This window comes from Bos grunniens, chromosome X, assembly GCF_055505025.1.
Source record: "Bos grunniens cultivar Pamir isolate PY7600 chromosome X, Bosgru_T2T1.0, whole genome shotgun sequence".
NCBI classification, from domain to species: domain Eukaryota; kingdom Metazoa; phylum Chordata; class Mammalia; order Artiodactyla; family Bovidae; genus Bos; species Bos grunniens.
In genome coordinates, this window is record NC_141194.1 from 71,790,986 (window position 1) to 71,805,154 (window position 14,169).

At 37.5% G+C, this 14,169-nt stretch overlaps 1 protein-coding gene and 1 long non-coding RNA gene across 3 annotated transcripts; one reads left to right on the forward strand and one right to left on the reverse strand.

Moving 5' to 3' along the window:
- Positions 1-265: 265 nt before the first annotated feature.
- HMGN5 (high mobility group nucleosome binding domain 5) lies at positions 266-11,431 on the reverse strand. 2 transcript variants are annotated; one of them, XM_086389880.1, is made up of 6 exons: positions 11,303-11,431; positions 8,835-8,864; positions 8,259-8,288; positions 7,914-7,967; positions 5,376-5,510; positions 266-2,770 (listed from the first exon to the last, which is right to left on the reverse strand). In XM_086389880.1, exons 1-6 carry the CDS (start codon positions 11,315-11,317, stop codon positions 2,135-2,137), a joined length of 900 nt encoding a protein of 299 aa, XP_086246006.1. In that variant the 5' UTR covers positions 11,318-11,431; the 3' UTR covers positions 266-2,134. The 2 variants fall into 2 exon arrangements, with proteins under 2 accessions (XP_086246006.1, XP_086246007.1); XM_086389881.1 differs by lacking the exons at positions 8,259-8,288; positions 8,835-8,864.
- LOC147340700 (uncharacterized) lies at positions 10,723-13,645 on the forward strand. The gene is made up of 2 exons (XR_015159871.1): positions 10,723-11,004; positions 12,931-13,645. It is a non-coding gene; the product is annotated as an uncharacterized LOC147340700 (long non-coding RNA).
- Positions 13,646-14,169: the final 524 nt, after the last annotated feature.

The following is a 14,169-nucleotide window of genomic DNA, read 5'->3' on the forward strand; positions in this document are numbered from 1 at the left end:
AGTATCTGGCTAGGAAGTGGGGATCTAGGCAAGTTACCTAGATATTTAACCAAACCAGCCCCTTTAAGTTTGTTTTGATTACTATAACATTGTTCTGAGACAGGGTAGGAAATGGTGCAGGCCCTGCCAGCCTTGGGAAAGATGTAGACTCAGAAGCCTATGCTTTGAAAGCTGGACTTCTGAATTTGTGCATTTTCTTTTTTATTCTTAATATTTGTGAAGCCAAGGAAATTAGGCAGGAAAAAAAGACATAAAGACATCCAAGTTGGAAAGAAAGAGGTATTTTAATCTCTATTTGCAGATGACATGATTTTATAAACAGAGGAAACTATAAGGAAGCCAAAAAATACCTGGTAATTCTCATATATAAGTTTAGAAAAAATGCAGATAATAGATCAACATTAAAAACTCAGTTGTATTTCCATACACTAGCAGTAAACAATACTAAATTGAAATCAAGAAAACAATTCATTATAGCTTCAAAAATGATAAAACACTTAGGAATAAATTTGATCAAGGAAGTACAAAATGTGTACATGAAGAACTATAAATACTATGGAAAGAAATTGCTCTTGGGTATAGATTCACATTTGCAAGATGAAAAACTTCTGGAGAACTATTTCATAGCACTACAAATAAACTTAGAACCACGGAACTTTAGACTTAAAAAATGAATAAGATGACAAATTTTACATTATTTTATTTTTACCTCAATAAAAATACTGTATTATTTAAAAAAGAAATTAAAGACACCTTAAATAAATGGAAAGACATCCGTGTTCATGGATTGGAAGGAAATTTTGTTAATATGGCAATGTTCCTCAAATTTATTTTCATACTATTATGATCTCTATCAAATTCCAACTGCCTTTTATTTTGTAGAAACATACGTGATGATTCTAAAACTCATAAAAATTGTAAGGGACTGGGAACAAAGTCGAAGAACATATACTTTCTAATGTCAAAACTTAATATAATGTTATAGTAGTCAAAAGCGTGGTACTGACATGATGAAAGATCATCATGGTATAAAGATCAGTGGTATAAAATTGAGAGTCCAAAAATAAATCAGTGCACTATGGTCTATTGATTTTTGAACAGTGCCAAGATCATCCAAAGGGGAAATAGTCTTTTCAAGAAATAGTGCTTGCAAATGAATTAATCCGGGATCCTACTTCACACCATACACAAAATTTAACACAAGATGTATCAAAAGCCTAAATGCAAAAGATAAAATTATAAAACTCTTTATATGGGTATACATCTTTGTGACCTGGAGTTTGGCAACTCCAGATTCTTAGATATGTCATCAATTATTTTGGTGATGAAAATACATGGGATTAGACAGTGGATAGTGATAGTGGTTGCACAACATTGTGAATATACTAAAACCATAGAATCATACATTTTGAAATGGCTGAAATGGTGAATTTTATGCTTATTTTATCTCAGTGAAAATTCTTAAAAATATTTTCATGAACATCACAATAGAAAAAACAGCATTATAATATTTCACTAACTGCAATTTTGGAGATATAACAAACTACAATCATCTTTGAAGATAATTTATTAAGATAAATCCAATAAAATGTTGTGAATACACATATTATCAGAACTTCCGTTCTGAAATAAACATTTGTATTTCTTTTAAAAATGGAATTTCAATTGCATTTTTCCCAAGTAATATTACAGTTATATTTGGGAAAGATAATTCTCTTACCATTACATGAAAATAATTCACTTTCTTTATAAAAACAACCTAGAGAACCACAAGAATTTTTGAGGAAATTCTTTTGGGATCTCTCCAATTTTTGAAATTATTACATATAGGAGTAAAATTAAAATTCAAAGATTTAACATATAAATTACAGAAAAGGGTATTCACTGACAAAGCATATTTTGAAAGCATATTTTTTCTATATATTCCACCATTATAATCACAAAGTTTATAGATAATAATTCAATGTTAGGAACTTTGTGACTAATGAACAGTATGAAGATGAAACAAAATTGAAACTAAATTGATGTTAAAGAAAAGCTGTGTCTATAAAATACTTGATAAAAATATTCATCTGTATTAACATTATAACATAGAGGTATATATTACCAAACTATGAAACCATATAAGGCAGCTTTATGCAATACTCTGAGACTCTTTTTTTCCATCTTCTTTTTTGACCTCTTCTCTTTTGATTATTTCTTTTCCAATTTCAGCTTTGCTTTCATCTTTTACATCTCCTCCATCTTCTTTTCCATTTTCTTTCTCTTTTCCTTTTTTCTTTTTTTCATCTTCCTTCTCATTTCCACCATCATCCCTTTTTCTATCTTCATCCTTTTTTCCAGCTTCTCCCTTTTTTCCATCTCTTTTATCTTTTCCATCTTCAGATTCTTTGCCATCTTCTCCTTTCCCTTTCCCATCTTCATTCTCTTTTTTATCTCTTTTTTCTTTTTCATCTTCTTCCTCTTTACCATCTTCTCCTTTCCCTTTCCTATCTTTACCCTCTTTTCCATCTCCAGTTTCTTTCTTGTCTTCTTCCTCTTTTCCATCTTCATCTTTTTTTTCATCTTCTTTCCCTTTTCCATCTTTGTCCTCCTCTACATCTTTTCCTTTCACTTCTTCCTTATTTTGATCTCCATCTCCTTTTTGATCTTCTTTTTCATCTTCTTTTCCATCTTTTGCCATTGCCTCTTTCTTTTCTTCTCCTTCTTCTTTGATATCTTCAATTTTTTCTTCTTTTATTTCCTCTATTTCTCTTTCAGGAACTGGTGCCTATAATGAACATAGAACAAAAAACAAGATTATATTTGTAAATATGGAACCAAGACAGAATTATAGCTATCTTATTAAAGAAAGTACTTTCCCTGTGGAAAAGGCCTCCTAAACAACATGTCATAAGGAAGTATTATATGAAATAGGATTAATTAAAGTATCTCTACATAATCATGCACAAATAGATATTTGGAACAATAAATTTGGAAAAACCTATTCATATAAATAATTTTCATTACAAATATGAGGAAACAGAGTAAATACAGAAAAAAATGACATATTCTCTATCAATAATTCTCAATGAGTGGTATACACATATACAAAATATATTTCTTGAAGAAATAATACATTTTATTTCTATATTGGTGATATTTAGTTTTACTTTGTAAAAAGTTAGTTGAAAAGTCTTTTACCAGATATCATAGGATCAGTTACAAAGATTTTCCCTATATGCACAGGTTTGCTTTATAGATTTGGCATTAAATCCCATTTTCATTGTTTTAATTATAATATTGAAAAATGTGATAAGATAAATATGCAAAGCAAGATATATTGGAAAAATAAACATACTGATTTGCTTTGCAATCTGAAGAGGGAAAAAGACTCATATGATCTTGAAAAGGCATTTATAAATAGCCCATGTACTGACAAAAGGAATAGAGGATCAGTCTATATTTAACAGGACAGTCATTAGATTATCAAGTCATGATCACTGGCATTGTTCTATTAATATCAGTGCTAACCCACTGCTCCCATACCCATTCCTGAAAATTCTCAAATATTAAATTCATTTTCTTTCTTTTTCTCTTATTTACCACTATACTATATGCTGTACACAGAATGTATGTGTCCCTCAAAATTCATATGATGAAACCTAATTTCCAATGTGATGGTATTTGGAGGTGAGGTCAGTGAGAGGTGATTAGGTTATGAGGGTAGAGCCCTCATGAAAGGGATTTATATCCTTATAAAAGAGGCCCCAGAGAGCTCTCTCACCCTTTCTATGGTGTCAGGACACAGCAAGAAGACTGCTATCCATAGACCACGAAGCAGGTCCTCTGTTCAGTTCAGTTCAGTTAAGTCATTCAGTCGTGTCTGACTCTTTGCGACCCCATGAACCACAGCACACCAGGCCACCCTGTCCATCACCAACTCCTGGAAGTTACCCAAAATCATGTCCATTGAATCAGTGATACCATCCAACCATTTCATCCTCTGTTGTCCCCTTCTCCTCCTGCCTTCAATCTTCCCCAGCATCAGGGTCTTTTCAAATGAGTCAGCACTTCGCATCAGGTGGCCAAAGTATTGGAGTTTCAGCTTCAACATCAGTCCTTCCAATGAACAGCCAGGACTGATCTCCTTTAGGATGGACTGGTTGGATCTCCTTGCAGTCCAAGGGACTCTGAAGAGTCTTTTCCAACACCACAGTTCAAAAGCATCAATTCTTCGGCGCTCAGCTTTCCTTATAGTCCAGCTCTCACACCCATACATGACCACTGGAAAACCTATAGCCTTGACTAGATGGACCTTTGTTGATGAAGTAACGTCTCTGCTTTTTAATATGCTATCTAGGTTGGTCAAAACTTTCTTTCCAAGGAGTTAGAGTCATAATTTCATGGCTGCAGTCACCATCTACAGTGATTTTGGAGCCCCCAAAAATAAAGTCAGCCACTGTTTCTACTGTTTCCCCATCTATTTGCCATGAAGTGATGGGACTGTATGCCATGATCTTAGTTTTCTGAATGTTGAGCTTTAAGCCAACTTTTTCACTCTTCTCTTTCACTTTCATCAAGAGGCTTTTTAGTTCTTCTTCTTCACTTTCTGCAATAAGGGTGGTGTCATTGGCATATCTGAGGTTATTGATATTTCTCCCAGCAGTCTTTATTCCAGCTTGTGTTTCTTCCAGCCCAGCATTTCTCATGATGTACTCTGCATATAAGTTAAATAAGCAGGGTGACAATATACAGCCTTGACATACTCCTTTTCCTATTTGGAACCAGTCTGTTGTTCCATGTCCAGTTCTAACTCTTGCTTCCTGACCTGCATACAGATTTCTCAAGAGGCAGGTCAGGTGATCTGGTATTCCCATCTCTTTCAGAATTTTCCACAGTTTATTGTGATCCACATGTCAAAGGCTTTGGCATAGTCAATAAAGCAGAAATAGATGTTTTTCTGGAACTCTTTTGCTTTTTTGATGATCCAGCAGATGTTGGCAATTTGATCTCTGGTTCCTCTGCCTTTTCTAAAACCAGCTTGAACATTTGGAAGTTCACAGTTCACCTACTGTTGAAGCCGGGCTTGGAGAATTTTGAGCATTACTTTACTAGTGTGTGAGATGAGTGCAATTGTGCAGGTCCTCAGCAGATACCAAAAATGTTGGTACCTTGATCTTGGACTTCCCAGCCTTTAGAACTAAAGGAGAAATAAATTTCTGCTATTTATAAGCCACCCAGTCTGTGGTGTTTTGTTACAGCAGCCTGAACAGACTAAGACACTATGGAGACATACTCATTTAATGTTTCTCAGCTTTTAAACTACAAGGCAAACAAGATTTCTTTCAGTTGAACCCATTGTTAAACTTTCAAATGGACAAATTGGAATATACCTCTATAATTTTGGCCCCTCCATTTTCAGCAGTTTCGTTGTTGTATTCTTTAACAACTTCTTTATTGGTTTCAGCTATGGTTTTGGCACTTGCATCTGTGTTTTTTCCCATCATATCATTTTTGGTCTTCATTTTCTGTCCAGCAGCACACAAAAAATAAAAAGATAAATACACAATTTAATTGGTATGTTGATTAAATGGGACAATTATTTTACCAACTGTTGTAACAGTTTATGGAAAAGCTTTAAAATACTTTCAGTGCCATTATAAACTTGAAATGGCATTAAAACAAATACTGTTCCTGTTATATAAATCAAAGTTTCTCTCAGATGAAAAGTAACAAGTTAGAATGCTTACCAGTAGCTGCTGCTGCTGCTGCTAAGTCGCTTGTCCGACTCTGTAAGACCCCATAGACGGCAGCCCACCAGGCTCCCCCGTCCCTGGTATTCTCCAGGCAAGAACACTGGAGTGGGTTGCCATTTCCTTCTCCAATGCATGAAAGTGAAGAGTGAAAGTGAAGTCGCTCAGTCGTGTCCGACTCTCAGCGACCCCATGGACTGCAGCCTACCAGTCTCCTCCATTCATGGGATTTTCCAGGCAAGAGTACAGTACTCAGGGCCAATTGCCAGCATCAGGTTAAAATTTGATAAATTAATTATCTTTGATTAGAGGGGACCAGTTTATCCCTGTCATGTCTAATAATTAGCAACAGGGTTTTTGATTGCAGAGCCTCCACTGGTAATAATTATGAAAAATACTAACTTAGGGACAGCACCAATTTAAAGACATTTAAAAGAAATCACTTGGGGATATTAGTGATACAATATTTAGGGCTACACGTTTTAGAATGATTTGAATCATAATTTCTTTGCAAGAAAGCTCTTGGCCCTACGTGTGTATGTGGTAGAAAGAGCACTGGATTAAGGGGCCAGCAAACATGTTTTAAATCTGGATCTGTTTCTTGCTTGATGTGACCTTGAGCAAAAGCATAAATTTCTCTGTGTTTATTTTTTCAAACGTAAGAGAGAGTGATACCACCTACTTACCAGGATGTTGTAAGAAGCAAATGATAAAATATATGTGAAATTACTTTGGAAACTGTAAAATGCAATATAGATATATTATTATCCTTTTAACATATGAGAAACTGAGAGCCAAGGAGGGTGAAGTGTTTTTATATTATGTTTTATTCTAGCACTTTTTTTAAAAGAAGAAATAAACAGTGTTTACTATTTTAACAACGTATAAGTTGAGTATTTAATTTTATAAATAGTGACCTTGAAATGTGAAATAGAGAAAAACCAAATAGAAACTTTCTCTTCTGTTGTCATTTACTGTGATTAATAAAACTATGGCCATAGTTTTAGCAAGGTCTCTTAATCAAGGATTTTAAAGCATTTTATGAATACAACTGTAATGTAGTTTCTTCAATCACAAAATTATGAGATTAGATGATTTCTAACGTTTCTGCTAGCCTTAATGTTTCATGATGTTAAGAATTCAACCCAAAGCCAGTGCTCTATTTCAACCCAGAGGGGTGAGATGGGGAAGGAGAGGGGTTTAAGAGGGAGGGGACATATATCATATGTATTCCTATGGCTGATTCATGTTAATGTATGGCAGAAAACAACACTATATCATAATGTAATTGTCCTCCAATAAAAATAAAATTAAATTAAAGAATTCCACCTATCCTTAAAACATCAACAATGCCTCAATAAAGAATTCTAAAAAGAAATAAAATCATATTATATTCACAAACATTTACATGTAAATAAAGGTAAATATAGGGGGAAAAGTAAGCTTAATATTGAGGCTATCTCTATTTTTAATATTTTTCTAGTCACAACACCAGAACATAGAAGCCTATATAAAATCAATTGTGTGCATTTGAAAATAATGAATGTGAAAGCACTTTGCAAATTGTTCAGTATTATTAAATGTTAGTTACTATTATTATCACAAAACATTACTTTGGTTACTACAGTTTATACCTTGTGTTTTCCCAGGAATATTGGTATTGTAACTGTATGAATTCAAAAGCATGTACATTTTATGGCCCTATCCAACTAAATTTTTGTTTTGTCTCTTCCTAGGGAAAATGTTAATATACAATAGACAACCACAGAACACAAACAAATATTTCCTACTCAAAGGGCTGACATGTACCATATGGTATGATGTATAATGTAATATGGGGCTTCCCTGGTGGTTTAGTGGTAAAGTATCTACCTGCCGATGTTGGAGAGGCAGGTTTGATCCGTGGGTTGGGAAGATCCCCTGGAGAAGCAAATGGCAACCCACTCCAGTATTCTTGCCTGGTAAATCCCATGGATAGAGGAGCCTGGCGAGCTACAGCCCATGGTATTGCAAAATAGTCGGACATGACTTAGCAACCAAATCACAACAACAACAAATAATGTGATATATGACTAACTGAAAAGAAAACAAAGCAAAATGATTAACTTGTATGCCTTTCCAAAAAATTATTTCTGAAGTAAAGCAAGTTTCTCTCAATATTGCTTGCTGAATACTTACCCTTGGAGTTGATGTTCTTTTGGACTTCAAATCTGGTATAATGGGCACAGGCAACTGAAAAAAAAAAAAAAAAAAGGAAGAAGAAGAAGAAGTGCAAATCATGGGGGAAGAAAGAGAAGACATCATAATTGAAGAAAGATCACTAACTGAAATTCAACTTTGTGATTAAAATAAATGAGTGTTGTTCAAACTGAAAACTAGGACAAAAATATTTCCTTGGTGAGAAAGTTTTTCTTAAAACATCAAAAATAAATCTTGTATTAAATGACTCACATTGTCCAGGATCCTCTGAAGTCTAAAATTACATTTTACTATACAGGGCAAATTTTTATAAAGACTACTTACAGCAGACAATCTGGCTGATCTTCTCTTTGGCTATAAGTTAAAAATAATTATCAGTTAAGAGAATTATGGATACACAAAACTAGAAATATTTATATTGTGGTGAAAATATTTAGTGTAACACTATATATATGTTGTCATTAACAAGTATCGTGAGCTTGATTAGAAAGTATCATTGCACTAATAAAAATACAAGTTTTGATTTTTCCCTTCTCTGGACCCTTCATATGCTTAAGAAAAAAATCCCAAATTAAATTTCAATTGTTAGGCTAAATCATCACAATGGCTAGTAACAGTATATTTAGAAATGAAAATAAAGCCCTTTTTGGAAACTGACAAAGCAATTCTTTAGTTAAAAGGAAGAAGCTCTCTCCAGATCTTAAACACAATACCATCCCAAGTCCCAAGAAGTTTGGAGTTTTTACTACCTACTATTTATGAGAGATACCACTGGCATACCATATTGGTACTCATATGGTACAAATACACTAACAAGCGTTTAGGTTTTAGTTGCTTATGTGTCAATTTTATAGAACAAGTGAATTTTTTCAGACAGACTCTAAAACTAAAGAAACTCACCTCTTGCTTCATATCACCTTGACCTGCAGGCTATACAGAGGAGAAAACCACACAGAAATAAGGTCATTGATATAAATGTATAGATCTGAATATATTGCCTATAGATTGCAGTCTGCAATATAACAGCTTATGACTTTTTCCTGAACTTCTGCTCAAGTAGCCACCCGTTATTGCCCAGTAGCATGCTGTCTCAGTTCAGTTCAGTTCAGTCGCTCAGTTGTGTCTGACTCTTTGCGACCCCATGAATTGCAGCACGCCAGGCCTCCCTGTCCATCACCAACTCCCAGAGTTCACCCAGACGCACATCCATCGAGTCAGTGAAGCCATCCAGCCATCTCATCCTCTGTCGTCCCCTTCTCCTCCTGCCCCCAATCCCTCCCAGCATTAAAGTCTTTTCCAATGAGTCAGCTCTTCACATGAGGTGGCCAAAGTACTGGAGTTTCAGCTTCAGCATCATTCCCTCCAAAGAAATCCCAGGGCTAATCTCCTTCAGAATGGACTGGTTGGATCTCCTTGCAGTCCAAGGGACTCTCACGAGTCTTCTCCAACACCACAGTTCAAAAGCATCAATTCTTCGGCCCTCAGCCTTCTTCACAGTCCAACTCTCACATTCATACATGACCACAGGAAAAACCATAGCCTTGACTAGCCGGACCTTTGTTAGCAAAGTAATGTCTCTGCTTTTGAATATGCTATCTAGGTGCAAATGTACACCAAGATGCAAATGAATTCCCAAGACATGTTTATACAACTGATAGTCAATTTCATCCTTTTGTATAAACTGTTATCTCCTAAAAACAAACTTTAATTTTAAAATCCACCTGTTGTAGCCCGTGTTAAAGCCAAACAGGATGAGGGAGGGCGAGCAGAATGAAGGGCGGAGTTTCATGCAATTTTCCCGTCTGTTTAGCCTCATGCTTGAGATATAATTGTACTTATCTGACGCTCGCTTATCGCCTCCACGTTCTGGAGACAAGAACTACAATCCCCACAATGCTTTGCGGCGGCGGAGGGTTTACCTCTTTGTTACAACGTCAGCGCGTTTTATTGAGAAGCCGGCTGCGGATTTTAAAACTTCCCGCCACTACCTGCTACAAGGTTGCTGTCAGCTCTGTAAAATCGCAAGATTCATTGCACAAGCCTAGAAAAGCGCAGCGGCGGGAATCACAGGAAGGGGGTTGGTGATTAGAAACCATTGCTTTCTGTCCTTTTAGACTGGGAATTAGTATTAACTATTGCATGAACCATACAGCCTCAGAGCACCGGGGAATTTCAGTCTTATTCCTATTTCTAAAAATAGGGAAGACAAACGAATAGAGAGGAATAATACTTAAAATCATAACGCCTTACAATAGCACAGTATTTTACAATTTTATCAAGCAACAAAACAGCTATCGATTTCACTTCTAAGGGACCCCGCTCCCCAACAAACAAACAAATCAACACCGAGTGTGATTTCTTTCTTGTCCAAGGCAGGAGTCATGATTTTTTAAGTGAGGGTTTGCAGGAGACCAGGAGGAGCCTGGTAGGCTGCAGTCCATGGGGTCGCTAACAGTCGGGCACGACTGAGCGACTTCACTTTCACTTTTCACTTTCATGCATTGGAGAAGGAAATGGCAACCCACTCCAGTATTCTTGCCTGGAGAATCCCAGGGACAGAGGAGCCTAGTGGGCTGCCATCTATGGGGTCGCAGAGAGTCAGACACGACTGAAGCGACTTAGCAGCAGCAGCAGCAGCAGCAGCCCTTGAATAGCTCCTATCAATTCTTCGTGTCTAAAGTGAGCAAATCCACGCTACCCCAAGATCAGCAATAGTTTATCTGACGCATTTCTCTTATCATTCTTCCACCTTTAGACAGTGAGCTTGAAGAGTCTCAGACCTCTCGGGCCTAAAGTTGCTATTACAGCGGTGAATTTTTACCTTCTTCAGGACAATTTGAAGTCTGCGCCGCCTGATGGCGCAGGATTACCACTGCAAAGCCATCTGGCTTGACAAGAAGTGGAGGAGGGAAAAAAAAGAAAAAGAAAACTTGAAGAACAAAGGCAAATAAATACGGGAGAAAGCCATGGCCTTCGTTCCCCAAAACAGGACGGTTCCCGGAGGAAAGCTGGAGGCTGAGGAGAAAATTAGTGCCTGAAAGTGTGGTTGGAAGAAGAGTTCTCCAATAGGGTAAGCGGAGGAAAGGGGGTGGGGTAGGAAGCGACAGCACAGCGTTATGGCTGTTTGTAATTCAGCGCGGAGACACCTCTCAAGCGATTCTTTCCCTTAAACAAAACAAGCCAAAAGTGAACTACTAGTTGCGTGAAAGACCATCCTCAACCTTATACTAACCGATATTTGCCCTTCCCTCCCCTTAGGCACCTCACAAAATCGAACTAGACGCCAAAATGCTTTTTTAAAAAGTCTGCCGATTAGGAAATATGTATTTCATTCGCTAATACCCCTTCTATCTTCCTATTTCACTTACCTTTCTTTTGGGCATTGTTGCAGCTCTCTATAGATCTTAGCAGTCAGCAGAAAAAAAAGCCGAAAGCAGTCTCTACACGACCGCTCAGAGAGCAACTGAGTTTTCAATGAACTAATTAAAGTACGACCTGTACTTGCTTCCCCCCCCGCCCCCCAAAAAAAACAAACCTCTCGTTATTGGCAACATTAAACGCACCAAGACACAACCAAGCTACGTGAATGGTTAGCAGAAGTGGGAGCCAAACTGGAGTGACAGGCTGTTAGACCAATAAGGGGAGTGACCAGCCCAGGGGGCGTGGCCCACCGACTCTCGAAGCCCTCGAAGGCTGCCTGCTCCAACTGCTGGTGGGGTAGAGGAGCACCTTGACTTAGTGGACACAAAGGTCTGAAGCATAAAGCTGGCGGGAAAGCTGGGATTGTCCTTATCGGTTCTCTTTTCTTTTTTTTCCCTTTATGTAGTAATAACAGGAGAAAGTCACTACACTTGCTTTCTCCACGGTCTACAAAAGTTTCTTCCTGGAAGGAAAGTGCTTTTCAGACAGGACTGGGCCTAGGCACCAGTCTTTCCATTCTACCTTTGGCAGGAGGATATAGATGACATGAGAGGAGTACTCGTTCAGAAAGTAGAAAAGAGTGGAGCTGTTTCTCAGGTTGTGGGGACTTTGCGCCACACCAGAATTGTGGTCCTGGCAGGATCAGGGTGCCAAAACGGGGCATCTTTCACAGATGGAGAACCTCAAAACTTGGAACTGTAAGAGCAAGAGGAACCTGAAGGTGGGGACATCTGATAGATACCACTATCCCACTTGGTGAGAGTTCACCAATAATTCAATGGGACTCTGTGTGAGGTAATAACAAAGACCATCTAAAGGAAAAAGGCTGATACAATGGATTATGAATCCAAAGGTGGCATTTAATGAAGGAACTCGGGAAGATACCATACATGAAAGCGTTTAGGGCACAGAGGATAAAGCAATTAAAGCACTCACTTCTGGTGCAAATTTAAGGATGTGCCCCAGACTTAGGAGATTAGGATGAGGCCATTGAGCTGAATCATCAAGTGTAGGGTGCATATGTTCTAAGTCGTTTCAGTCATGTCCGACTCTTTCTGACCCTATGGACTGTAGCCTGCCAGGCTTCTCTGTCCATGGGATTCTTCAGGCAAGAATACTAGAGTGGATACCCATGCCCTCCTCCAGGGTATCTTCCTGACCCAGGGATGTAACATGCATTGGGAGGTGAGTTCTTTACCACTAGCACCACTTGGGAAGCCCCACAAGTGTAAGGTAGAATCTTGTTTTTATTTAAAATTGATATTTTATCATAGAATTAAAAAAAACTTTAGCTCTTTAAAGTAGTGCATTAAACATTTATCTTTATTATTGAGTTTTGGGGTGTCCCTTATAATTTGTGCCTGAGTGCCCCCTAACCTCACCCTAGTCCTAGTTATCTTTAAGTGGCTTTCTGCTTTAAAAGAGGCTTTGATTTGCTTTCCAAAGGTAGTTAGTGAGCCCTAAAGTTTGTTAGAATGGGAGTGCCGATTGGTGAATAAGGTCCTTGAAGATATATAATGGTCAAAAATGTAGGATTTTGAACCACTTTCTCAGAATGCCTTGGTTTGGTTTTTAGTAACAGCTAATTGGACTGTGAAGAAAGCTGAGCGCTGAAGAGTTGATGCTTTTGAACTGTGGTATTGGAGAAGACTCTTGAGAGTCCCTTAGACTGCAAGGAGATCCAACCAGTCCATTCTGAAGGAGATCAGTCCTGAGTGTTCTTTGGAAGGAATGATGCTAAAGCTGAAACTCCAGTACGTTGGCCACCTGATGCGAAGAGTTGACTCATTGGAAAAGACTCTGATGCTGGGAGGGATTGGGGGCAGGAGGAGAAGGGGACAACAGAGGATGAGATGGCTGGATGGTATCACTGACTCGATGGACGTGAGTTTGAGTGAACTCCAGGAGTTGGTGATGGACAGGGAGGCCTGGTGTGCTGCAATTCATGGGGTCGCAAAGAGTCGGACACGACTGAGCGACTGAACTGAACTGAACTGAACTGTACTGGGTTTAACTATGTTCCAACAACAGCTGATATCCCTATGCTGAAACGTTGATCAAAAAAGGAAATTAACCTTTTGAACAGTTACTTAAAAGAAGAAATCCATTTGTGTTCATGTGGATTAAAAGTTAGAATCATCAGTTTAAAAAAGAAATATTCATAGCTGCTATAGAATACCAAACAATCCCTTCAAACTAAAATGCAGCCTAAGAGAAGAACTTATCATTTTTACCATTGCCCATTCTTCCCCAGCACCTACAGTGTCGAATTAAACAGATCAGTTAGTAAAGACTGACTGCAGCTCAGTTTCTCTCCTCCAACCTCAATGTGTTCTGATTCAAGTAGGTAAATCAGAGAGACATTTAAATTTTTCCTTTCCCCACAGTTATTGGGATCATCCCTAGATTCTCTAGATGCCTCTTTTGTTCTTTTTCTTTTTTAAAAAAAATTTTATTTAAATTGGAGGATAATTACTTTACAATATTGCAGTGTTTTTTGGTGAAGACATTTTTGGGTGAACCTAGATATGTTTCAATCATTGTATTTACCAAAAGTTAGAATGTAACACAAAATTTGGATTCAGTATAAGGATTGCTTCATAAGGATAAGAAGAAGCATGAAAGGAGTAAAAAATGTGTCAACACTGGAACACATTCAACAAATTTGCATTTAGCATTATTTTGTGAGTTGGATTTTGTATTTATGGACTAGCCTATGAAACTCTGAGGTATGCAAAGTTGCATCACGGTTTCTGCCCTTAAAAATTTAGGATAAAGCAAGCAGATGCACATATATTTATAAATCAAAAAGTTG